This window comes from Gnatocerus cornutus, chromosome 5, assembly GCF_029298725.1.
Source record: "Gnatocerus cornutus isolate USDA-ARS CGAHR chromosome 5, icGnaCorn1.1, whole genome shotgun sequence".
In the NCBI taxonomy this organism is placed as follows: Eukaryota; Metazoa; Arthropoda; class Insecta; order Coleoptera; family Tenebrionidae; genus Gnatocerus; species Gnatocerus cornutus.
In genome coordinates, this window is record NC_142237.1 from 14,611,302 (window position 1) to 14,636,024 (window position 24,723).

Here is a 24,723-nt window from a genome sequence, read left to right on the forward strand (position 1 = left end):
GTAATAAAAGAAATTCAATATCCTTTAACTTTTATTTTTTATATATAATTAATAATAATCTATTTCTTTATTCGCTTCTTATAATCTTACACTATATTACATTAAATCTCTTACTTGAACAGTTTCAATCTTAGTAACATGAGTCTTGTCATCCACATTGTTGTGGGTGGTTAAATGCTGCTGAAACAGAATTGACTGAGTGAATCCTTTACCACACAACTTGCAAATAAATGGTTTTTCCACCGAATGACTTCGCATGTGGACTTTCAGACTGCTCGAACCAGCGAATCTAAAACGAAAAATGTGAGCTGCCGTCTGAATCTCTCTACCAACTTACTTTTTTCCGCATATGTTACAAACGTGAGGTTTTTCTCCAGTATGAGTCCGCATATGACCTGATAAATGACCTGAAGAGGTGAAGCCTTTCTTGCAGATACTACAAACATGCGGTTTATGACCAGTATGCGAACGTGTATGGATTATGAGAGTCTCGTGGCGGCTAAATGCTTTTCCACACATGTTGCAAATGTATGGTTTTTCACCAGTGTGGATACGCTGATGGATTGTTAAAGTGTTAGATCCTGCGAACGCTTTTCCACAAGTTTGGCAAACGTAAGGGCGCGCTCCAGTGTGAGTTCGCATGTGAATGCCCACGTAACCAGATTGGGTAAAGCTGGAAGAAATAAGTTATTTAAAAAAAATAATAAAAAAAGATTTTACCCTTTTCCACAGATGGGGCAAAGGAAGGGTTTTTCTCCGGTGTGAACACGCAGGTGCTTTTCAAGGTTACATATTTGGGTGAAGGTTTTTTGGCACACTTCACAGGTATAAGGGCGCTCGCCTGTGTGCGATCGAATGTGGATGCGGAGACTGCGAGCCTATGAAAAAACAAAATTTCAATATATGTACGTTTTATTCGTTTTCTTTCCAACTTACTTCCACGTATTGCTTTCCACAATAGTCGCAGGACAAAAGTTTATGTCCCGTATGATATTTCATGTGTTTAGACAGACTAGACGCCCATTTAAACGCCCTTCCACAGACGGAACATAAATGAGGTTTTCCAGTTATATTGCGCAATTCGCCGGTATGTTTCTTTTTATGTTTACTTAGATTCGAACTTTCCGCAAACGACATATGGCATTGATCACACTGGTGTGGCTTTTTATCGAGATGTATTTTTAGATGTCTTTTGAGGATTCGAGATTCGGGAAACCCTTTATTGCACACATGACAAATATGGTCTAATTCTTTCGGATGCGACATCATGTGTACCTTCAAGAGAGCATTAAATCAACAAACGCGTTACTATTTCACTACCTTTAAGTCAACTTTCAGGGCAAACGATTCGTCACATTTCGTGCAATTATACTTTAGTTTACCCTGAGGTTCAAGATCTTTTACACTGTCGCTAGGGTCCAATTCAGGCGGTGCTTCGATGGTGTATAAATCTTGTTTTACCTCCACGACGCTACCGTCGGCTTCATTATAAGCAACAAATTCTGCGGTTATGCCTTCCTCGATAACAACATTAGCTATGTTATCTGGAAATTGTAACTGCTCTTGCAACTCTTCTTTAGTTTGGTCTTCGCTTAGAGTTTCCGCCAGTTGTTGCTGGAGAAAATGAATTATTGGTGTACATATTGCGTTACGCTTTTACCTGAAATTCTGCACTGATATATTGGCGCAATATATTATCGGATTTTTCGCACTGTTGCTTGAATGTGTACGCTCGGCTGCATTGCAAAACGCACTGTACACACATTAGGTTTGGTAAGCCGTCATCTTCTTCCACCTTAACAGAAAAAACGCAATATTAGAATATATTTACTGGTGGCGTCGATAATTTTTGATAATACGCTGAAAAAAAAATATGGCGAAATTCGCATCTAATTGGTCGGGGTTATGTTATGTTTTAATTGTGTTGTATACTGAATCAACAAGCATATAAACAAAAACGAAATATTCAACAACACTTCAAGGAGCTCACATTTCAGATTGTTTTGAAACAGTCATTTGACCTATTGATATGAATAATACCATTTCTGTTGATTAAATTAATTAGAACAGTTGCGAGGGGCAAAATACCTGATATTTTAAATGTCTTACACAGTCTGCACCGAAATTTTAGTATTTTTTTAGTAAAACACGTAGTTTTGTTTATGAAAATTACGATTTACTTGCTTCCTTTGATTGTTGATAAGAAGTATGGATTACCAGTGTTTTAAGTTTCGCCAAAGACTTGTCTCTTCATAAAGAATACAGCAGCCCCGTAGCCCCGTTTTTAACCGGTGCTGTTTATGCAATGACTCCTAATTGTAATTAAATACAATAGTTCTTTTTTGTCAGATAAAAGTACAATTAAAAACGTATCAATACCTGAATTGATGCAAATGACACCAACATTTCGTCCAGACAAGCCCCAAACAGAGGCCTCATGTCTCCCTTTTCTGTCAGACAAGCCCTGCAGATTTTATCCAAACGTAACGGAGCTGTTAAATACACACTCATATCCATTGTATATCACTCAATAGCTTGTTATGTATTCAATTTATCACAGAAAAAGTCTCCGGCGACACAAATATATCGAAAATGCACCAGTGATATGCCAAACAATCAACACCAGGTATTTACATAACCACAATCACTAAACTATGTACAGAGGAATTCGTTTTGTGTGTTTTGAAGGTTCAGGGAATACAGTTGGAGGTTATTTATTTATTGCTTTGGACATCGAAGAACGAAAATTCCATTTGAAAAAAAATCAGTATCACACGTCATTGACTTGCATTAAACGATTTGACATATATCACAAACTTCTCGTAATTGCAAATCACTAATATGATTGGTTGGCGCGGTCGATAATACAGATTATCAAGCATTTAAAATTGTTGGTAAATATTACCGACTAGGAGATGGCGCTTTGAAAACTGTGATAAAAATGATAAAATCCGCGCGAAAAGGTAACAAAAACTATAAGTTTGCTTGGTGGGATTTTATTAACGTCACGATTATTTCAGAATACAAATAAAATAAACGTTTACGTAAATATGTAAAAAAAAACAATTTTATTTATTACAATAAATCAATTTGATTTTTATAACTAACTTCTAAAATAAAAATAGAACCACTCAATCAGTGGTATTACTGCGCTAACTGATATATGACATCTATCTATGGACTAAGTTAAGAAATTAAACATATACTGCCGATACAGAAAAACGTCAGTATAAGCGAAAAAACGAAAAGAATATGAATGTTTCTATCAAGGACAATACGTAATAACAAGAATTATTTTACAATTTAAAGACTACTCTTTTATGTGCACCAATGAGACGTAAGCGATCGTTTAAATGAAGATGATACAAAACCTAGTCACTTCTATTTGTACAAAATTAAAAAATAAATCATATTTACAAATAGTATAAGTTTTAACAAAAATTATTCATAAATCTTTATAAATTTCATATAAATTTAAACTATAGTAAATAAGGTAGTCAAATAAAGTAGTGATCCAATTAAACTTACACCATTTATAAATATTCAAACATTCAAATGTCACTATCATCTAATCCAGGAATTGGGGGTTGCGTTAAATCTAACTTGGGGAATTTTGCGGGAGAAACGGAATTATTGGTATCACTAGGAGGACTTTCGGATTTAGAAACTGTTTCTGTCGCCCGTGAACTTCTAGTATCCTCCAGCATCTCTTCTGCTTTCCTTATCAAATCTTCCTCTGACAAAGAACTCAACACACTACCTGATTTATCCAGCTCTGTCGTACTTTTCTTTTTCGAGGGTAAATTCAAAGGGATTGTATTCTCAGAAACCGAGCTTACTGCCTGGCGTGAAAAAGTAGTGGGCAACATTAGAGGAATGGTCAGTTCTGAACCTTCTTGTAGTCCTGGAGCCGTGGGCTTCGTATCAATCGTTTTAATGCTGTCTAAAATTTGTTGTAAATTACTGGGCAAAGCGATATTTGCTAAAGCTGATGTCCCGATTTCGGTGGAAGCAGTGGCGATGTTTTGTGATATACTGTTGATTTCGGATTTTTGCATTTCAATTTCTTTGTTGAGTTTCTCCATCTGCCGTTGGATTTCTTGAGTGCTTGAAGGTAAAGTTGCACTGTCCAAACCTGGAATATCGTCGAATTTGTTAACGAACGGTTGGAAAGTTTGAGACGAGCCAACGTCCGCTTCCAGGAAACTGGTGCTTTTATTTGATATACTCTCAGTTGTGGAGGGAGCCATACTGTCTGGATCTGAGTCTTCTGGACTATAAGGTTCATCTACAACAACGGCTTTAGTCTTATTAGAGTTCAAAGAATACACAAAACGTACCTCCATCTTGGTCTATAATTGACGGCGGAAGAGGTAACTTTAGTCTAGAATCCTTCACTGGTGGAGGTGTGTAAGATCTAGTCGGTGGTGTTAATTGCACTAAGGGTAGATCCAATTTTGATTTTTTTGCAGTTGTGACCGCCGGAGAAGCAGATTCAACGTATGGTCTTTTCCTTCTGTCTCTTACAATAATTCCTAGAAGTAACGCCGGACGGGCTTCTTCAAAACCTGGAACCAATCGATTAATCAAAATACGCGGATAAATTATAACAAATTACCTGGTCCGTTTAGAGGCAAGAGAGCCTGCGGAATCGGTTTCTGTGAAGCCAGAGGCAGAATATAAAAATCCTTAACAGCTTTATTTGTACTCTTTACAACTCCTAATCTATTCCTACTTGACAGATAACTGTAGAGAGCTAGATATGGCATTTTCTCTTCTACGTTAATTGCCTTCAATCTTACAACTGAGATTATTTTACTGTTGGAACATTTCATCTTTCCAATATAATCCCAAACAGTATCTGGAGATATTCTCCCTACTATATCTAGATTTGCAGGTAATTCCGAAGACAAACCGTTGCAATCTCCTGGAAGCAGCTTAATTAATGCTGTTGAAATAAAACAAGAAAAACTTACCCGACACTTCGTGGGCAGTTATTGATATTTGGGCGACATCAATCATATTGATAACACCTCTCCAAATTTCTTCAGATTTCGCTTTTACTGGCTGAGGTTTGCTTTCTGGATCCACGCGATCTTTAGGAGTTGTTTTTTCTAGAAATTCAGAGCTTGAAATGATTCAAAATAGTTTTTTACGTACCATTTTTAGTATCTGAAACTCCTTGATTTGATAACAGTTCATCAGAGTCGTTATTTCTTGGAGGAGTTGGAATCGTGACAGTCGACGTAGGTTCATGGTCACTATCACTCTCAACTGAAGGGGCTAAAAAGGGTAAAGTTCATTGGTGAAGGATTCGAGTTTGGCATACCTGGCACAATATCCTCTTGTGGCACATGCTTCCACAGCCGGTCTTCCAAAGAAGGAACAATTTTATTCTCCACTAACTGTTCTAAGATCTCCTTACTCTTCTTATCTAACTTCTCGGTGGAAGACCCTCTATGCGACTCCTTCTTGTACTTGGAACTTTTATGTGACGACTTCCTGTGTCTGTCTCGTCCTCTACTTCGCGACCGTCTTCTTTCTCCGTGCTTGGAATTTTTATCACGACTTCGGGATCTTTTCCTGGTTCGATCATGATCTCTACTCGTTGACCTATGGCTATGATGACTCTTTCCGTCAGTTTTTTCTTTGGTAGATTTACGGTCTTTATCCTTGTGACCGTGTTTGTACTTTTTCCTATCATTATCTTTCGTTGGATCTTTTTTCGGGTCTACTTTTTCACCGTTAGCACTATCGGTTAAACTGGTGATGACTTCAGTGTTGTCAATGTTGTCAGTGGGGCGGTTGTCCTCCAAAATTTGTTCACCTAGACAAACATTAGTGGATGCTTGAAATAATTAACTTTTTACCTTTATGAGTCTTTAAGACGTATTGGCGGTTACATTTCAACAATTCCAGTTCTGATTTTTTTATCATATCCAATTGATGTTTGGCCTCGCGCTCCCTCCACAACGCCAGTTCTTGACTAGCTAAATCATCAGGAGACAAACGCACCTACAACAGAAGCTTTAGTTTGAACCAAACAGAATTAATTAACAACATACTAATTGGTATGGATTTATTGATTTTTCGCAAATTCGTCGCCACAGAGTTTGATTCTTTATATCTTTAATGTTAAAAATTAGACTCCTGTATTTATTTCTATATTTTTGGCCCGTGTCGCCGAAACATTTGTACAGTTGAGATTCAATTTCGGTAGATATGCTTTTCAATTCGTCTTCAGACAACTTCAAATCTTCCACTGCTTTCAACCTGTTGGTTAACTGCTCAAAGATAGTTTTTTGGACATTTTCTCTGATATTCTCTTGTTTCGCGTGGCCAGAATTCGACTGTTCGTGACGAACTTTAATTTTAGTTGGAGTTGGCTTTTCTTTAACTGCAGAATTACTGGATTTAATAGAAGTTTGAATAACTTTCATCTTTGGTGGTGTAGTTGCTTCTTTATTCGTAGCGTTTGCTATTTTTTCCCTCGCTAGAGAAATAGTCTGTTTATTAATAATTTTCATGCCTGGGATGCCGCCCTATTGAAATACAGTTATAACATAATGTCAAGAAAATATACAAGACTTTACTTTAATTAGAGGCTTATTCAACTGGGGACCCTTTGTTAAGTTCTTGGTGATACCGCCGATTGTTTTACTTTTAAGCGTTGGACTGTCAGGTTCGTGGCTCATAGGTTTTATGAGTTTTAATTTTGATTGCTGCACTTGATGGGTCTGAAAATAAAATGGTAACTTCGCCGTTGGTTTGGGGGGTTGTTTTACTTTAGTGGTGACAATTTTCCCCGCTGACCGTACCACTTCAAAACCGGGATGATCTTTGAGCCACTGTTCAAGGTTGGCAGCGCTTGGGGCTCTGTTACCTGTCAACATGTTTCCTGTCGCCCTTTCAAACACCACCACCTGAGAAAAACAGTTGACGGCTACGGTAAAACTGCAGTTTTTCTACTTACTCGTTCAACCCCTTGCGCGTGGGCTAGAATGCACGTCTCGCTACAGAAAATGGAGTTACTCCTCGAAGGTTTCTGACAAACCACGCACGGAACTGAGCTAGTCTTCACTTCACCGATTTGAGTGCTGCTGTTGCTGTCAGAAGACTGTCTCGAGTTGCGAGAGGCTTTTCTGATTCTCTTAGCTGCAGCCTGTGGTCTTTGAAGGAGAGGATCCTAGAAAAAAGTTGTGATAACACGTTCAATGAATGATGAAGACGTACTTTGCAGAATAAGCAGATCCACTCTCTTCCTTCTGATTCCATTTGTTGTCCCATTGCTTTGGTGATGTTAACGCATTTTCCATGGTACCATTCTTCACAAGTGTCGCAACAGATCATGAACCGGTTGTTGTGGGGCTGGTTGCAAATGCACCACAGTTTGTTAGGGTCATCTTCAGATTCTTCTTCCTCTTCGCCGGAACTGTCTAATTCATTTCCAGAGACGTGTTCTTCGTCCAGAGGTTTGCGAGTGAATCTAGAAGGCAAAACAACCATTTAAAGACTCAAATTAAGAAAACATTTGGTGTGCGCGCAATGTTGACAACTGCTTCCTAACCTAACGATTCCACTTTCACTCTCATTTCCGAACTTTTGATTATTTCGAACTAGCTTTGTGGTGCATCCCAGCTTCAATTTATTGCATGTGCAGTGTACTTACTTCAGTAAAGATTTCTCCTCGCTGTTCCTTTTATTCCGACTTCTGGTGGTGGGACGTTCAATTGGTGGAATTACCACAATTCTACCATCGGGCCGCACAATTTGAGTGCCCTTCTGCGACATGTTACTGGATGTTACCTGCAATAAATACAAACAACAAAGGTCAATACATGCGAATAATACACATTAACCTAATTGGGATGTAAATAATAAATGAAAAAAAGTCGATATCAGGAATTATTTTCCGCGCATATCGTTAGCGCGGTCTTAAAAATAATTGTATAAAAATTGGGGTCATTACCTGCTCTCCCATGCTTTGCTCGCTACTGCTCGGTTTGGAATTCAAATCCTCGTGAACTGCGGTTGAAAGAAGATTCTCCTCATTCAAACTCTTATCTATAGCGTTCTGTAGTTCTGTGTTGGACACAAGCGACTGTGCTACTTGATACAGAATGTCTTCAGAGATTAAGTCGTTGTTGATGTTATCCAGAAGAGCTGGGTCCAAGTCGAGACTATTTGCATCCAAATTCATATTCTGTTCGTTGCCACTTAAATCAGAAGTTTCCATCGACAAGTTTCCCGTATAACTTTTCCCTTCGCTTTCCGTGGAAATAAAGCTCATATCATCAGACGGTGCTTGCTCCATTTCTCCAATATCCATGCTTGATTTCGGCAAGTCCAAATTCTTCTTGACCTCAGGTCGTTTTGGTTTTGGATCAACGTTCATTTTATTCTTGGTTTCTAATTTAAAAACCTGTTTGTCGCTCACCTTTCCATCCAGACTGAGCCTTTCTTGTTTTTTCGATGAAGTAGGAGATTCGTTAACAGATTTGGAGCGTATTTCGATTTTTGCAGGTTTATTGTCTGAAGGAGTGGTCGGTGATGAACCCGAGTAGCCCAAACCCGTCGATTCCTTCCCTCCAACTCTTCTTATAATATCAGGTGTGGAAAACAAAGCAAAATCGTCAGGTGCATTTTTCGTGGGTTTCTTATCTTTTTTCACCAATTTTTTATCACCCCCCTTGTCTGTGGGAGTCGTTGGAGTTCTATCTACTTTAACCTCCGGTGTTTGTTTGGGTGTTTTAACACCCTCTTTACTCTTACTATCGGATCGGTGGAGTTTTTTGGGCGTTTTCAATTTATCATCTTCAAATAATTCATTTTCTTCTTCCGCATTCATCCAAATCTCTTCTTTTTCTTTCGGTTTTAGTCTCTTCAGGTTAGTTTTTATAAACGTTTTTACTTGTGTTTGTGCTTTGCTTTTGGAAGAGTTGTTTGGAGAGGTAAGAATGAGTTCTTTAGGATCGGCTTTTACTGGAGTATCATTTTCAGACGATTTGCTTGTGCTAAGATCGGAGCTTTCAGCGTCTCCGTCGAGAATACTTAGAGTTTTTGCTAGTTCATCTTCTTCTGGAGGCTCGCAATGGGCAGTGTAATCATGGTCTAGTCGTACATTGTAGAGATTGTAAGCGATCTCGTCGTAATTTACTGGTTCGGTGCCTGGAAATAAGGAAAAACACGTTATTCAAATTTACCGCCTTACATTTTTAGGGTGAAAAAAACTAAAAAATCTGAAATTGTGGCTGCCAATTCGCTTTGTATTTAACGTTATTTTTTGGTAATTTAGCTCTGACATCCAAATTCTGACTGTTGTACCAATTTATTATCGAGGGGGTCTCACCCAACATTTTACTAATTTGTTAACAACCACACACTACTTACCCTCACTGTCTGCATCTGGCATATACAACATGTTATTTACAGCTACTTCAATGGATTGATCATCAGATTTATCAATGTGCATGACTTGGAGATTAGTTCCACCTGATTTTCCACCTAAAAAAACCCAAAGCAGTTAATTATCACTCTCATTACTTAGAACGTACTTAAGTATGCATCCACCACATCTTTGCTTGGTGTAACAGTTCCATCTTCACCCACAAGAAGCATCAAACTGTCATTTAGTGAGGAATCTGTTACCTTAACAACGCTGTTGGACATGATTCCTAAAAAGGATACAAATCAAACCCCATGTAAATTGACAAGGTAAAGTTAAGACTGGAGAAACAAAGAAGTGTCCATGTTTTTAAGGTTAGAAAACAAACAAGGTTTGTCTCTATCCACATGCTAATTATAGGAATTGTATCAATAAAGTAAATATTACACAAATTTGTAACTGTACGTCTAGTCCCCACACAGACACTTCTTTGTCCACAAAAATTGCTTTATTGCTGCTTCATATCTACACAGTACATCTAATGCATCATTTTAATATTCTTTATTAGTCATTACATTTTAAACTACACGTTACTCGTTCTATAGTTGATAACGACAAAAATTACCTTCGTCACTAGTGCCGCTTATAAAGGTAAATTTAGCGGTTAAACTACACAAAACGTAAAAAAAATTCCACTATTTACTGTGTATGTTAAAATAACACGCTAGCATCCATTTTGTGGAAAGCAAAACATGTATACACTGCACGCAAGTAATTAGAATGAAATGTTTTTCTTCTATTCCATGGAGAACACCACTAAAAATTTCATCATGGAATTTATTAATTCGGCTTCCATTTAGAATCCTGACAATTTATCACCCGCATTTTATCAAAGCTCTCACTACGCCGTTCTGTCACTGTGGTTACTAAACAATGGGTACCAACCGCGCGCTTGCACGAAAACAAAAACACCAACTTTGTGAACTCTGCATTCTGCAATGCACTGGTGGAATGCGTGTTATTTACCAGAAAAACAAAAAGAAAAAATGCCGTTTTAACAGATTTGAAGTCTTTTCATTTCTGTATTTTATATGCACCAGTATTTTGTACTGATTTTGATGTTTCGAATGTTTCAATTCATTCACTTTTTTAAGTAAAGGTTTATTATTGTTTAGGTAATATGAATTTTAGGAAGTCATTTTATAGATTTTTTATTTTAAAGTCCTTGAGTATTTTTAGAAACACCGTCCAAGCAGACTTTGAGATTTGAAATCTATTGGTAACTGTGCTTGTCATCTCAGGTCTCTGTAACAGTTCAAGGTTAAACAGTAATTGACGTGCAAATATGGTATTGTTGACATTCTGGAACAGCGGCAAGACAGCTACCAACTTATAAAAAATTGCAAGGTCCTCTAAAGTACACTGTTAGGTTGCATTGAACCACTCAAAAAAAAAAACTTTTGAGAGTTCCTTATAACTGTAGGTCTGTTATAGTTCTCCATACACAAACTTTCGTCAACCGTATTTATTGAAACCATATCAAAAAAAACAGAAATGTGATCATGTATATTCTTTCTTCACAACAAAATTAAATTTGTCCTTGGGGGGGAAATGATAACTTCAATTTTTGTTTACATGTACACGATTATCACAGAAATTTTAGACCTGAAAAATAAATTTATGTGAATTAATTCTATACATACCCTCTTGAAAAATAAGATAAAACTCGATAAACTATGAACATGGAATATTTGTCAGACCAGGACCAGTAAAACACATTAAGAATTGAGTTAATTTAGTTGGTTTTTGGTCCACGAACACTTTGAAGCTGTTTTTAGGGCAAAAATTCGTTATTCAACATGGTTGGAACAATAAACTTGATGCTAATTACGTCTAGAACAACAAATGATTTGACGCAGTGGTTACGTTGACGCGATAAAAAATAGGTTAGGTTATGGAGCGTGTGTCAAAATGAAAATCCCTAATTATGTGGAGCGAGTTTTAAAATCGAACAAACAAAACAATTTGTGTCAGTGTTAATATTTGTGAATATAGAAAATTTATGTTGAATAAAACATTATAATAACGTTCCCTTACTAAAACTTGTAAAAAAACAGTAAAAATGTTCGAAAAAAAGGTGATTTTGTAATATTCTTCTATTCCAGATGCCGCCACAAGTGCGATTAGACCGCAAGGTTGGCAGTATTTCTAGTTCCATTTTTGCGTAAGGCGTATGTTGTGGTGTGGTTGCAGTGTTAATGATAATTTGGTTGGATTTGTGCTAAAAACCAAGACCCAACCCACAAATATCTTTCATTTTTAAGCGTAGAGGTAACAATGTTTACTTTCTTTCAATTACGAATTATCTAGATAAGAAAATATCCCCCGGAAATTTAGTTTAGAGACCACTCGTTAACGATAAAATGGCAGATTACTTTGCTTATACACAAATTTGGGAGTGTTATTAAGTCCGATTAAACCATTTAAGTGCATTTCCTACTCAGAACGATTGTAGTATCGCTTTAAAATTAGATAACCCCAGATCGAACGAAAGGAATGTAAATTCTCCAAGCAGCTAAGCGGTAAATTTTAGATAAACTATATAATTAGAATTAAAGTTGTAAACGGATTTTCAGTTCCAAGAAGATCCGTTTAATTTTATCTCGGCAAACAAAAATGTAACTTGTGATATTAGTACTTGGATTTTATTTATTTTTTACGTGTTATTGCGGAATTCGTTTTGTTAATAACCAAAAAGTAGCTTGGAAAATTAATTAAATGTATCGCAGGAGTCTCTGGGAACCATTTGTTTAAACAACGCTGCCTTATCCACATTGAGGGAGGTTTCGGCGGTTCCACAGTCATCATCAGGGCGACAATGGCTTCTGGTTTGGCAAACTTCTGATTGTTGCCGGAATTTAAACTGAATCCTATTAGAACTATTTTATTTTTTTTATTATTATTTATTGGTTTATCGCGAAGTTTGCAAACCACAAACCACTTCTCCCGTCTTGTTAACATGCCCATGTTAATTGTTCTGTTTACTTCCAGACAAAATGCAAACCATTAAATGTGTAGTGGTGGGTGACGGCGCTGTTGGTAAAACATGTTTACTGATAAGGTACTATTGATGTCATTCCTTACAATGTTTCTTATACTTTTGTTACAGTTATACCACAAATAAATTTCCTTCAGAGTATGTACCAACAGTCTTTGATAACTATGCTGTCACGGTAATGATCGGTGGTGAACCATATACTTTAGGGTTATTTGATACAGCAGGACAAGAAGATTACGACAGATTACGACCTCTTAGCTACCCGCAAACTGATGTTTTCTTAGTCTGTTTTTCAGTTGTTAGTCCGTCCTCTTTTGAAAATGTAAAGGAAAAAGTAAGTGGATAATCAACTCCTTTTCAGCAGCTGTAAATGTTGTCAAATAGTACAAAATTGGTTGTTAATGACCACGTAAAAATGAACTTTAATCCCTAATAATCGAAGATTAGACAAAATTCCGATAATGTTTGTTATAAAACTAATTAGCCATGAAAAAACATTATCTAATGCCATCATTTTTTCAAGATTTTCCATTTAAATTTAAATGAATGCATTACATAACTATTCTATGCAAAACAATTACAGTAATAGCTAAATTTAGTACACTAGAAATGACGCGAGGAAGCGAACAGTTAAAATAATTTTTATTAACGTGAATTGTATTGTGTTAAAATTGACGACACTTCTAATGTAGAATTTTTTAGTGGGTTCCAGAAATTACGCATCATTGTCAAAAGACTCCATTCCTTCTGGTTGGCACACAAGTGGATTTACGCGACGACGGAGCTACAATTGAAAAATTAGCTAAGAATAAGCAAAAGCCAATTTCCGTAGAACAGGGAGAAAAATTAGCTAAAGAACTGAAAGCAGTAAAATACGTGGAATGTTCAGCTCTAACACAAAAGGGACTGAAAAATGTATTTGATGAAGCGATTTTAGCTGCATTGGAACCTCCAGAACCTATTAAACGCAAAAAATGTGTCATTTTGTAATCAGTGAGCAACAAAGATGAATTATACTTTTTTACACTAGTTAAAACGAAATTTTATATTTATTTGTTTATTTTTTGTTAGTTATGATAATACTAATTATTGCCTTTTAATAATAACTTATATTATTCAATTCTTCCATTTTCTTAAATCTAGTAGTAATAATTACTAAGTTTTTTTAATTGTTTGGGAGCAACAGTCAGTATTATACGAAAAGAGTTAATACAGTTTGCGTTAGCAATAAATTTCCCTGTTTATTATTCTGTGCTAAAGGTCTTTCTTTCATTAAATAAAGTTATCATTTATAATTTCAATTTATTTTGTTTTTGTAACAAACCAACCGTTTTTATAGTATTTTTGTATTATAATTAATATAGGGAAGCTTGAAGTGGACACTTTTGTACTTTGCAAGAACGACTTCCGATACACATTTTCTTGAATAAATCCATCAGTGTGTTCAAGTGTTTACATTTTTGCTAGAAGTAGATCGCTGCTGTTTGTTAATACGTCCCTCAAAATATCAAATAAGTCATAGGTTAAAAGTTCTTCAAAAGCAAGAATTTCGTCTTACATTTAACACTGGTGTGGTGTTTTCTGAACAACTTGTGCTTTACTTTTACATTTTTAGAGTTCTAATCTAAGACATTTATGTGCCTAAATTGTAACTAATACAGTAACCAAAGATCTTTTAATTAAAAAGAAAAAAAGTAATACAAGATCTATTTTTTATTCCAAGAAAAGTTTGGAGGTTGTTTTGGAAGGTAAGTATGTAGTAAAAACTAAAAACTAAAAAGTTGTCAACAGAGACAAACTCCATTTGATTTAACGTCAAAATGATAGAAAAGTGGGGTTCACTCTTGACATTCATGAACACGAGGCGCGAAATTTGAAAGTAGGAGACAAAAGTACAGAATCGGGTAGAAAACAGGAAATGATTAAGTAGAAATCGCGCAGTGATAATTTCTGTAAAATCCGGTTGAATTTCCTGCACAATTATCGACGGGAATTTTTCAATTTTCGCAGATCCGTGATTTTCCATATCTTGTGCGTATTACCGCAATTTTTTACCGCACTGTGTTGTTTTGGTCGCTGATCCGAGGCTAAGCATTGCGCTGTTCTGGATAAGTGTGCCACAACCTTTACTTGTATTTTATTACAATAAATCTTTTTATACAGATTAATAAAAAATATGTGAAGGTTATTTAGTACACATTTTGTGTAACAGGTGTGGATTTCTTAAAATTGGCAACTTTCAGGCTTTTGTTACTTAAAATAAGTGATTGAGCACTAAATTTTATTTTATTTTACTACTCACATGAAAAAAATTCATCCGACTCTCCATACAAAAATGGTGTTAACGTGACAAGGATCCCAACCAGTCATAAAATTTCCTAATCATAAAACGTCGTTTACTTCGGAAGGAGCGAAAAGTAGTCGTGTGGTCAGTAGTAAAATTACATTAATGTTAGGAGCACTGTACTCCACAGATGCATGTGTTTATAGTCATATTTCTTACCTGTATATTTTCCAACATTTGCACAACGCCAGTGAAAGGTAATTTTTTATCATTACTTCTGTGGTTTTAATGTTTTTTTGCAGACGTCATGTATTTACGATATTTGAAACAAGAGAATCCGCCTTCAGTAGAGTATAAATACATTATTAAAACAGTTTTACCTCAAGAAAACAGTTGGTGGAAAAGGGGAACACATCATTTTTATGCTAATGGCGCAAATCCGACAATGATCGCGGCTTGAGGTCAATTTTGTTATATAATCGAATAAAAGATGCATCAGATGTTTACAGATTTCAGTTTATAAGCAATAAAGATGGCTAATAATTGGTAAGATTTTTTTTACGTTCCTCGAGCTATGGAAGTTTAGTTTCCAAGTAGTAAAATTATCAACAGGAATTTCGTGATAAGTAATTCCGATTACGCTGTCTAAACCGAATTTAATTTTAGACTGGATGGTGAGGACAGGTAAAAAAACACGTGAGGTAATATAGTAATATTTTTTTAGGAAAAAACAAGCTTATAGTGTAGTTGCACATATCAGCGAGTTTTCAGTACCTCGAATGATATTTAAAACGTAGTATTTGAGCCGATATTAGCCGAGATTTATTTACATAACAAAGTGGCTTATAGTTGCCTGAAATTCAATTTGATAAGTCTTCTAAGTCCGTAGCAAATTATCAAATTGAACTGTTTCAAAACTACAAATTATGAGACTTTCAAAAACTTCCCAATTTTAAGTGCATGTATCTTACTGACTACAGTATCAATTTTTGAAAATCCTTTTAACCGTAATTTATAGATTGAAGAGAATAAATTTGTGTTTGTGACATAACAAGAATGTGATGAAAAAACTGACAATTCCTGCTGATCTGAAATGAGTGTCATGACATGATTTCAGTAAAATATCCATTCTAAATCATGCTACTAGAGCAGCAGTTATTGTTTGCTTCATTACTAACTTACAAGCGCCTCCACAGGTGGACGCCTTCTCCCGAAGGACTCAAATCTTAAGTTATTTACTACAAATATAAATGTTTATACCTGCTAGTTTATTAAGTTGCCACTAAGAGTTGGTTATAAAAATGCACCCACTTGAGTGCATACTTTGTATTTATGGTAAATAACTACAGATTATACTTGATTATAGAAGAATCTTTGTAAATGTATAGTAATATACACATATTATTGTAAAACCACGCAGATCACTGCGACGTCATTCACATAAAACAATATAATACAACAATATAAAAATACAATACGTACAATGCATCGTATTTTCGATATAGTAAGAGATTAGAGATAACAGTTTATGGTCATCAACTGTCAACATCACGCGTTTTCTTCTTGATGTGTGCGGACGCTGACAATATAAGCTTTTAAATGGCATTAATTGCAATCAATTTCAACAAGATTATTTATATCTAAAAATAAATATCAGATAAACACTAACTTGTGAGCAGTTACTAGTAACAATAAAATATTTAGAGAACAACCAAATCTCAACAATCAAAGTTTACATACTAATAATACTTGAACTAGAACTATTTAGGTGGTATACACAGTAAAGCATTGCTTTAAGAAATATTGCCATCGTTAAATAAAACGTTAAAGTATCACATAATTGGAAAGGAAATGTGAAAAAATGGAACCCACTGTTGGACACTGCATCGATTTCGTGTTTTTTTTGTATTTTAAAGGATGGCATGCAAAAGTTAGACTCCAAAATCGTTAATAATTCCTACTGATATTGGACAGTTTACTTGGACTAACTTTTTTCATCATTGGAGGAGTTGCTTTTAGGCAGTTTTTTAAACCACTAAACAATTACGTACTTTTGTAGGTTCTGATTTATAGTCTTACACTTAATTCTACCTCTGGAATTTATGATATGCTTTACTACACCAGCAAAACATAAACGAGTTTATGGGTATCGTTCAAGTTCTTTATTACGTTTAGTTTAATTTGCAGTTTTTTATGGAAGACTAAACAATGAAAGGTTATGCAAGATGTAAAACCCTTAAAATGTTTTTCACATTAAAGCTTAATTACCCTATCTTGCCTCTTATTCTACGTCTTTTATTATTTTTGAATAAAATGGAATTGAGCCACTGGATTTCCTGATTGAATTGACCGAAGAAATTATTGTAGAACGATGTAAGTCTTTTAATCATAAGACAATCGTAAAAAATCGTGAGGACTTTCACAACGACTTAATTAACTTTTTAATTTCAAAAGTAACGCGCGGAGTTAAGCAAGTGGGAATTTTTTCATTTAATTGATTGTCGTTCGGCTTAAAACTTTTGTCTATTATAATGATGGTCGTGATTCTCATCTCAGTGTATACCTATTTGCGTGATCAAAAATGGTGGATGCGCCAGGTTAACTTTATTCGAAGCAGATGGATGTAGATAGTTCTGATTTATTACATTCTTTTGGGAGTTGAGCCAAGTTAGGAGAAATTTGCAAATGAGATCAGCATTTTTCTAGTTGGCTAAAATCGCAGTATTGCTATCTCCGATTACATTTTCATCTCGATATGTTAATTGCAACTATTCTATTCATCTATAACTACTTAGCATTTTAAGTCTATTTTAACGATTCTTCCGAAATCGATGCAGCTTTCTCCATGAACGAAAACTCCTATTTCTAAAATCCTGGTATATACAAACTTGAATAGACTAAAATTGATGTGCATAAAATTGCGTTGACGGCATTTTTAATTTGGTCACAAGGTTTAAGAAATGTATAGATTACAGTATAAAGATTGGCGATAAAATAGTTATATAATTTTCTTGCGATTTAAACGATTTTTCAAATTTTATTTACAGTTTTGTCCATTTCCTTTAAATACTGTTAATCTAACAACAAGTAACTTTTAAACAAGTTATGAATGTTTGAAATGCAAGCTTAAGTTTAAATTAGATTCGTCCTAATTCTATAGATATAGAAAAGTATCGTTATTTTAGTCGAACAATCCCTAAAGTGAACGTTTTGGATAAAGTAACTACAAAACTCACTAAATTGTATTCAAACTTTAACCTAAATAAGTAACTTCAAAGCAGAATCTATTCAGAACGAGCCCTCGAACGAGTAATTAGTTGTTTTATCTGACAAACTTTTAGCCCGGAGGAAACGAAAGTCTCACTTGTACTTAAGTTGCCTTAATACGTATAAACTCAACTGTAATTGACTGTCTTTGTTGAAATTATTAATTTGATGAGCCCGCACCTAAAGAAAGTACATTTTTTCTGAGTATGCACACTACGAGACTGCATCCGTCCTAAAAATTAGTATCAGTTTAAAGTCCATTGAAAACAGGATTTTGAAAACGCAACGAATAATTTCATCACAAATTTCAGATCAAAATCTCACCGGGACATTTTTGTTTATTTCATACTTGCACAGGACTATGAGCTGTCTTTTTGTCTTTTTTCTTTGATGAAAAAGTTTCAGTCGTACACTTTGGGCCTTCATCAGGACTATAACTCCATTTAACTTTCTCCTTGTAAGGTTTTTCTTCGGGTGTTTTGATTTTACGAGTTTTCACAAACTCGGTAACCTTTTGTCACTGAATCTCGCAAAATGGAAGTTTCTGACTATCCTTAGTATCAGTGTCTGCGTTGCTAACCTCATCCTCTTTGGGACTTTCTGTGTTACTCGTGCCTCCCTGGCCACTGAAAAACGGTTACTTTAGATAGTTGGGAGTGTTGGAGGTGGTTTACCCTATGGATCCAGGGGGGCACATTGATTGTCATCTAAGCGCCAGAGTGGAGACCATCGGGGGTCTAGACGGCTTATTCTCTAAAATTCGTTCTATTTCTGCTACCATGTTGGTGTTCAGTTTGGGAACAAGCTAAAAAAGAAAGTAGTAAGAAATCACCGTGAGACAACGCCCAAACCTGAAGAGACTGAATACTATCGTACAACTGCACAACTGTGTTAGCTCCAAGAAGTAAACACTGGACAGACTCATTTTTTAAACACCAGGCTATAGCTAATTGGGACAAAGTACACCCGAGTTTCTCCGCCACAGCATTCAATTCTCTAATTCTCTCAGATTGTCGCCGGGTTTCTTCCGGTTGGATTCTTTCCTTCATCCAGTTGTACCCGTCTTTATTCCCTGTCGTAGTCTCATCTTCAGTCCACGAAAAGGAGCTGTACTTATTCTTAAAACTCGATCTTGAGAATAACTGCATGCTGCCTTCTTCTTTGCCTTGGGACAACCCCATGGATATTGGTGACCAAGCCATCAAACCTACAGAAATCGTTATCTAAAGTTTAAAGGAAGGACCAACATACCAACTCCGATTTTATTGTACAGTTCCGGCATGTAGAGCTCGGTTTTCTCTCGACAAAACATGTGGTATTCTGTTTGCTCAACTATTGGAGTAACACAGTTAAATTGGCGGCAGTTTGTGTAAGCTTCCATTACTTCGACAGGTGACCATCGAGCGGTTCCCCAGTACATTACCCAGCCTTGGGAGATGACGTAGTGCATGGCGCGTACCACTTCTGGAAAAAAAGTTACTTCTTTGGTTTTACAGAGCTGTCTTTACCTTCCATTGGGCACATGGGATCTGCCTTGTGAACTATCACTACGTCGATATATGAAAGTTGCAAGCGAAGTAAGCTAGCTTTTACGCTTTCTATTATGTGCTTTCGGGACAGACCTCGTTCTTCGGATCTGGAAGAGAGTCAAATGTGATATTTTTAACAGTTAAAGAAATGAGTACCGTGTGCTCCAATAAATCTTGGTGGTTACAATGTAACAGGTTCTTTTCCATCCTCTTCGAGTAAGGATTCTGCCCAGCTCTACTTCAGCTCTTGTTCCTGGGAATATAACAGTAATTTTCTGGTTAAACAAAAAATTTTTACCTGAATGAGCCTCCGACAGATCAAACACATTAATCCCGCTCTCCACCGCCAAGACAATAATCTGTTCCGCTTGTTCCTCGGTGACATTTGGTCCAAATGTAGGCCAAGTACCTAATCCAATATTGGACACTCTTAAGCCACTTTTCCCCAAATTGCGATATCTTAATCCCGGAGCAGCTGTTGTTTGCTTAGCCAGCTGAAGAGGAGCGTTCGGAGCGGAATGTGTAAGTCCACTCAGTAACAACTGTTCTTTTGTAATTCCCCCATCTCCAGAGCGATCTGTGAGTGCACTGAGTGCACTTCCTGCGCTGAATTCTTCCATACAATCAAGACTTGCTATTGGTGCTCTACACCTAAAATATTTGAGGATTTACATTTGTTGAAATAAAAGTAGATAACCGAAAGTATAAAAAGAACACCTAGCTAGGGTACAAATGTCTAACTGCTGAAAACGATAAGTAGCGTAACATGCAGTTTGATTTTTATGATAACAATGCATGAAGAAGATATTCACGTCACGTCGATTATATTGAATAGCGATCGCTAGTTTCTTTAATAAATTTCGGTTTGTCCACGACTACGTAAAACATGTATTTCGTAAAGCACGATTCTTGCTAACAGAAATTAAAGACACTATAAAACTGAAAACGCATGCTGGACCTCAGAAGCGCCAGAATGTATGGGTCATACATCGGGTCAGAATAACTTTGGAATTGTTCAACTAAATTAGCATTAAACAAGTCACTGGGTATCAGAATGACTAAAATCTAATCTTACAGACAACATGCTTATATGGTTAGTAGTAACCTATTGAAAGGTTTAACTTTAAAAAACTCTATGGGTATGTATGGTACGGTACATACGTTATACGGAGATGTCCAAAAACGGATCTAGAAATGCACAGGCACATCTAGATCTGACCACTGTAGATTGGTAAAACTAGATGGGTCTGAGCATTTCTCATTCATCTTGGGTGTTATAACCAATCTGCGTGATTTCGACTGAGATCATCCATTTCATGAAACGAGAATGATATTGTAGGTAATGGAATTCACTAATTTTATTTATTTGGAGCTGACAAAATTTAATCGGAAAGTTTTAGAACATGTGAATCATAAATTATGATCTTTACTGAAAAACATAGAATCCATAAAGATTTCGGAACAATTGTTTCAAATCTGTTCGTTTTTAGAATATACATAGTGCCAGTGTAGGCAGTTCTAAATATTTTGTTAGATTTTTTGAAGTTGAAAATATTCATGTTTTCTCGTATGATTTGTACAAACAAATAAAAGGAAATTATTAAGTCAGTTTTAAAAATATCGGAAGTCTCTTAAAATACTCAACATTTCTGTACAGATTTAAAAAAGAGTGAATTTTTCTGGAAAAACTCTTTAAAAAACATTGACTTTCTGACTTTAGACCCTCAATTCAATTTTCATTTAGCATTGCATAATGAAAACAACAAAATCAAATTGTTAAAATATGAATGCGCTATTTAAAAATTACACAGGTGACTCACGGATATCGTCTCCAATGGGACTTTTAAAACCGTTTCCGTCTTGCGACTTAGAAGTGATGACACATTTGTCACTTCCTTTTGTAGCGGTGGTGTTTCAGTCCCTAAAGTGATCATATTGAGTTTGGACTCAAATTTTTGACAAAAAAACAAAAAATATGATCGAATTTTCGATAATACCGCTAAGAATTAACCAAATTCTCCAACGAGCCAATTAATGTATTGATTTTGAAGAAGTTTATTTCACTTAAAATAAACTCATGTTTCCTGGATGCGTTAAAAATTATATTATTAGAAATTAAATAAACATTTCAGTGCATTTTCAAAGCGAAGTGGCGTGAAATGATCTCATGCATCACCAGGTTTTCAGTTTTTCTGATTTTTTTAGAGCGTATTTATTTCAGAAGACAACCCGCCAGATCTTTCAGGAGCAAAATTTTCACAGGTTTTTCCGAACGTCGATAATAAATGAAATGGTTGAAATATTTCAACGCTTCACTCATTTTACATGAGGAAATTAACACAGTAACTCAATAGCTATCAATGTTGACACGCTTCAAACCAACATAAGGTAATTTCATTATTGTGATTTCTCGTACAATCAAATTTCCAATATTAAAACGCGTACGTGTAAACAAAAAGACTGCCGGAAATTAGAGACACTGAAAAATCTGGCAAAGTTCCCAAAGTTAGCAAATCGCTGCAGATATTTAGAAAGTGTCGCCACCGGTCGTATACGTGGCTTTCGTAATGTCCAAGCACTAGAATTTAATTTGAAATTTTAAGGATTTGGATTTAATAAAAACTGAAGACTGTCAGTACTACAGTTTTTGTTGGTTTATTAATTTTAGTGTTTTAAAATTGGTTACAAAACTTTAATTTAAAAGTGAGTGAAGTGTAAAAGTTTTGTAACCAAACTAAGTTATTTGGTGCAAATCGAAAAACTATTTTTAATAATATTTACCTATAAATAGTTGGTAGTTGATTAGAATCCTCACTCGTGTTGTCATTATTATTGTTGTTATCATTATTAGTGTAATTACATAAAGCCAGTTGAGACATTTTAGTATCCAATAGTTTTGTTGCATAAGAAAACGCACCAAATTTTTATGAGAAATTGTTAAAACCACTTAAAAGTTTACTGTTACATTAATTTCTAGATATAACTCCATAAACGAGAGGCACTACAAGGTTTTGTTCTTAAGGCAAGCAATTATTTGATGTGTTTAAAAAATCTGCAAAAATTAATAAATGGTTATTTAAAGGAAAAACGATTAATTTGAATAAAAAATGTAAAAAATCTGCACAAATGATACCCACCTATGGCTAACAATCTAACATAGTTATCTACTATACTAACTTAATAAAAAAATCAATATAAGTGCAACAAAACTCTGGCAAAATTCCATTCTAATTATACGTACAGCAATAAATGTGCGTCAAAAATTGTCACTTGGCATAAAGTCAAAAGAGAAACTATTTAGAAAATCGAAACTAACCTCACAATGAAAAACTGAATTTTATTTAGACCAACGTGCATTTAAAATATAGCAAATTTGAACGTTCCTCTTATCGAAAGAGCTGATCCGTTATCACACTATTTTACGGAAGATCTAGATTCTTGCTAGGTAATCGATAATCTAAAACCTTTTATTGCTGGTTTGAAAGCTTTATTTAAGCTTCTTCGTTAACACTATTGTCTCACTACTATTCTATATTAAATTTTAATGATTATTCTTAGTGTATAACCTATTATTGTTTAAGAAATTTGTTGTTATTAAACGCGTTTATTTTAAAAATCGTTTCACAACCAGTTTCGTATATAAAAAGTTAATTAAAAGGATAAGAATCACAACATATTTCGTTAACAAAATAACAGTTCGAAGGACGAACTTATTATATTAGGGGCAGTTGAGTTTCGTCATTGCAGGTTAAACGAAAACTGGCGACTGTCAACGAACACGCGCGATTTTCCTGAAGGATCCTTGCAGGATCCTATGAAATACCTGCACAAAGTCGAATACGATTTCCACAGAACTTGCCATTACTTCGAAAGGGCGGATGTGTCGCATTCCAGTAAATCTTCGGCGTTATACATAATCCACGTAATTATTTATAGCTCTAGCCGATCTTTCTGGTTGTCTACGTTTCAGATTTCAAGTTCAACATATTTTTAGACGACATACACAGTGATTTTATTTATTGCATATTTGCGTTATTCTCCTGAATTATTAAAGTTTTTAATTTAAAACGAACAGAATTCCAAATGATCGACAAAACAATAATGAGGTCATGGCAGAGCCGGCTCTTGGATTTTGGGCCCTCTATAAATCAAGAGGACTTTACAATAGTTATGTGTTATTGTTATTAATAATTGAATGTTCGTCTTTGACGTATTTTGTGGGTATTTTTATAATTGTAAAAATGGTGGATGCGCCAGGTTAGGACGCTTCCATGTGGTTTTGAAATGAGCTTTAAAAATTTAATCTAGTGGATTTTGTGATGGATCTTGAATTAAAAAGCTGTTTAAACCTTTATGTGTATTAGGAACTTTTGAAATGGCACAAATTAAATTAAAAAATTTAGAGAGAAAATTAAAGTTGAGGAATTGAAAACTACACTAAAGTAGTTGCAATAATTTAATTTGTACTCTGAATAATAGAAAATAATAAGTGGATTTTTTTTTTAAATAGTAAATTAAGTAAAGTAAATGGTAAGTCATTTGAAAAAAAAATTCAATTTAAAAGCCGTTTATTAAATATTTTTGGCGTTCTGAAAATTATGAACAAACAGAGGAATTTGAGAAGAAGAGGAGAGACAAAATTAAGAATTTGAAAAATTTAATATACCTGAGAAACAGAAAAAATACGAGCGAATTTCAGAAACCTAAAAAATTTTAGTATTTTTTGGAAAGCTATAAAAATGGTGAATTGCTGACGTTTGATTGTCTGAATATTAATATCACCAAGGACATGAAAAATGTAAAAAAATTTAAAACATTTTTGGATCTTCAAAGAAAATTTATTGGATCAATTCTTGGTGTTGACAAATTATTAAAATTACAATTTTTTCAGTTTAATCATCGCTCTGATAATGATAGCATTGCTATCGAAACGCGCGTCAGCATTTTTTGTAAAAATTTGGTGTTTGGGTAGAAAAAATTGTAATTTTAATTTTTGGAACTAAAAAAATATGAATATGCATTTAAAAAGTAGAACCTGTTTGAAAATTAAAGGATTTGGTTGGAGAAAATTCACGAATTTATGTAATTGTTACATGTCTTTAAATGAATGTTTTAAATAATTTTTTTTAAGTCTTTTTATTATTTTAATAATAGTACAATATTATTTTTCTGATTAGGGGAGTATTATTTAGTCAGTTCA

General features: G+C 34.9%; 4 protein-coding genes and 1 long non-coding RNA gene across 9 annotated transcripts; 2 read left to right on the plus strand and 3 right to left on the minus strand.

Annotated features, from left to right (window-relative positions):
- Positions 1-18: 18 nt before the first annotated feature.
- On the minus strand, positions 19-2,847 carry LOC148174941 (uncharacterized). The gene is made up of 7 exons (XM_088037328.1): positions 2,380-2,847; positions 1,661-1,795; positions 1,321-1,614; positions 937-1,275; positions 721-878; positions 338-673; positions 19-289 (listed from the first exon to the last, which is right to left on the minus strand). The coding sequence occupies exons 1-7, from the start codon at positions 2,515-2,517 to the stop codon at positions 97-99; spliced, it is 1,593 nt and encodes a 530-aa protein (XP_087893454.1). The 5' UTR covers positions 2,518-2,847; the 3' UTR covers positions 19-96.
- Positions 2,848-3,031: 184 nt separating this feature from the next.
- pps (protein partner of snf) lies at positions 3,032-11,352 on the minus strand. Of its 3 annotated transcripts, XM_088037894.1 has the most exons (17): positions 10,011-10,337; positions 9,555-9,674; positions 9,391-9,504; positions 7,970-9,168; positions 7,670-7,806; positions 7,234-7,486; positions 6,974-7,186; positions 6,786-6,923; positions 6,594-6,737; positions 6,066-6,542; positions 5,871-6,015; positions 5,330-5,827; positions 5,161-5,283; positions 4,977-5,114; positions 4,619-4,927; positions 4,341-4,568; positions 3,034-4,288 (listed from the first exon to the last, which is right to left on the minus strand). In XM_088037894.1, exons 2-17 carry the CDS (start codon positions 9,667-9,669, stop codon positions 3,552-3,554), a joined length of 4,968 nt encoding a protein of 1,655 aa, XP_087894020.1. In that variant the 5' UTR covers positions 9,670-9,674; positions 10,011-10,337; the 3' UTR covers positions 3,034-3,551. The 3 variants fall into 3 exon arrangements, with proteins under 3 accessions (XP_087894019.1, XP_087894018.1, XP_087894020.1); XM_088037893.1 differs by lacking the exon at positions 10,011-10,337 and adding an exon at positions 11,089-11,352 and having other exon boundaries at positions 3,032-4,288; positions 6,594-6,923; XM_088037892.1 differs by having other exon boundaries at positions 3,032-4,288; positions 6,594-6,923.
- A 224-nt stretch (positions 11,353-11,576) lies between these two features.
- Positions 11,577-13,744, plus strand: LOC148174943 (cdc42 homolog). Of its 2 annotated transcripts, none has more exons than XM_088037895.1 (4): positions 11,577-11,716; positions 12,437-12,506; positions 12,555-12,777; positions 13,146-13,744. In XM_088037895.1, exons 2-4 carry the CDS (start codon positions 12,442-12,444, stop codon positions 13,431-13,433), a joined length of 576 nt encoding a protein of 191 aa, XP_087894021.1. In that variant the 5' UTR covers positions 11,577-11,716; positions 12,437-12,441; the 3' UTR covers positions 13,434-13,744. The 2 variants fall into 2 exon arrangements, with proteins under 2 accessions (XP_087894021.1, XP_087894022.1); XM_088037896.1 differs by lacking the exon at positions 11,577-11,716 and adding an exon at positions 11,798-11,967.
- Positions 13,745-14,754: 1,010 nt separating this feature from the next.
- LOC148174944 (uncharacterized) lies at positions 14,755-15,222 on the plus strand. Its single transcript, XR_015770203.1, has 2 exons — positions 14,755-14,984; positions 15,030-15,222. It is a non-coding gene; the product is annotated as an uncharacterized LOC148174944 (long non-coding RNA).
- A 207-nt stretch (positions 15,223-15,429) lies between these two features.
- Hk (potassium voltage-gated channel subfamily A regulatory beta subunit hyperkinetic) lies at positions 15,430-23,287 on the minus strand. Of its 2 annotated transcripts, XM_088035730.1 has the most exons (9): positions 22,840-23,283; positions 22,305-22,575; positions 19,822-20,174; positions 19,680-19,776; positions 19,503-19,630; positions 19,246-19,458; positions 18,846-19,201; positions 18,669-18,799; positions 15,430-18,620 (listed from the first exon to the last, which is right to left on the minus strand). In XM_088035730.1, exons 2-8 carry the CDS (start codon positions 22,400-22,402, stop codon positions 18,698-18,700), a joined length of 1,347 nt encoding a protein of 448 aa, XP_087891856.1. In that variant the 5' UTR covers positions 22,403-22,575; positions 22,840-23,283; the 3' UTR covers positions 15,430-18,620; positions 18,669-18,697. The 2 variants fall into 2 exon arrangements, with proteins under 2 accessions (XP_087891856.1, XP_087891854.1); XM_088035728.1 differs by having other exon boundaries at positions 19,680-20,174; positions 22,840-23,287.
- Between the last annotated feature and the right edge of the window lie 1,436 nt (positions 23,288-24,723).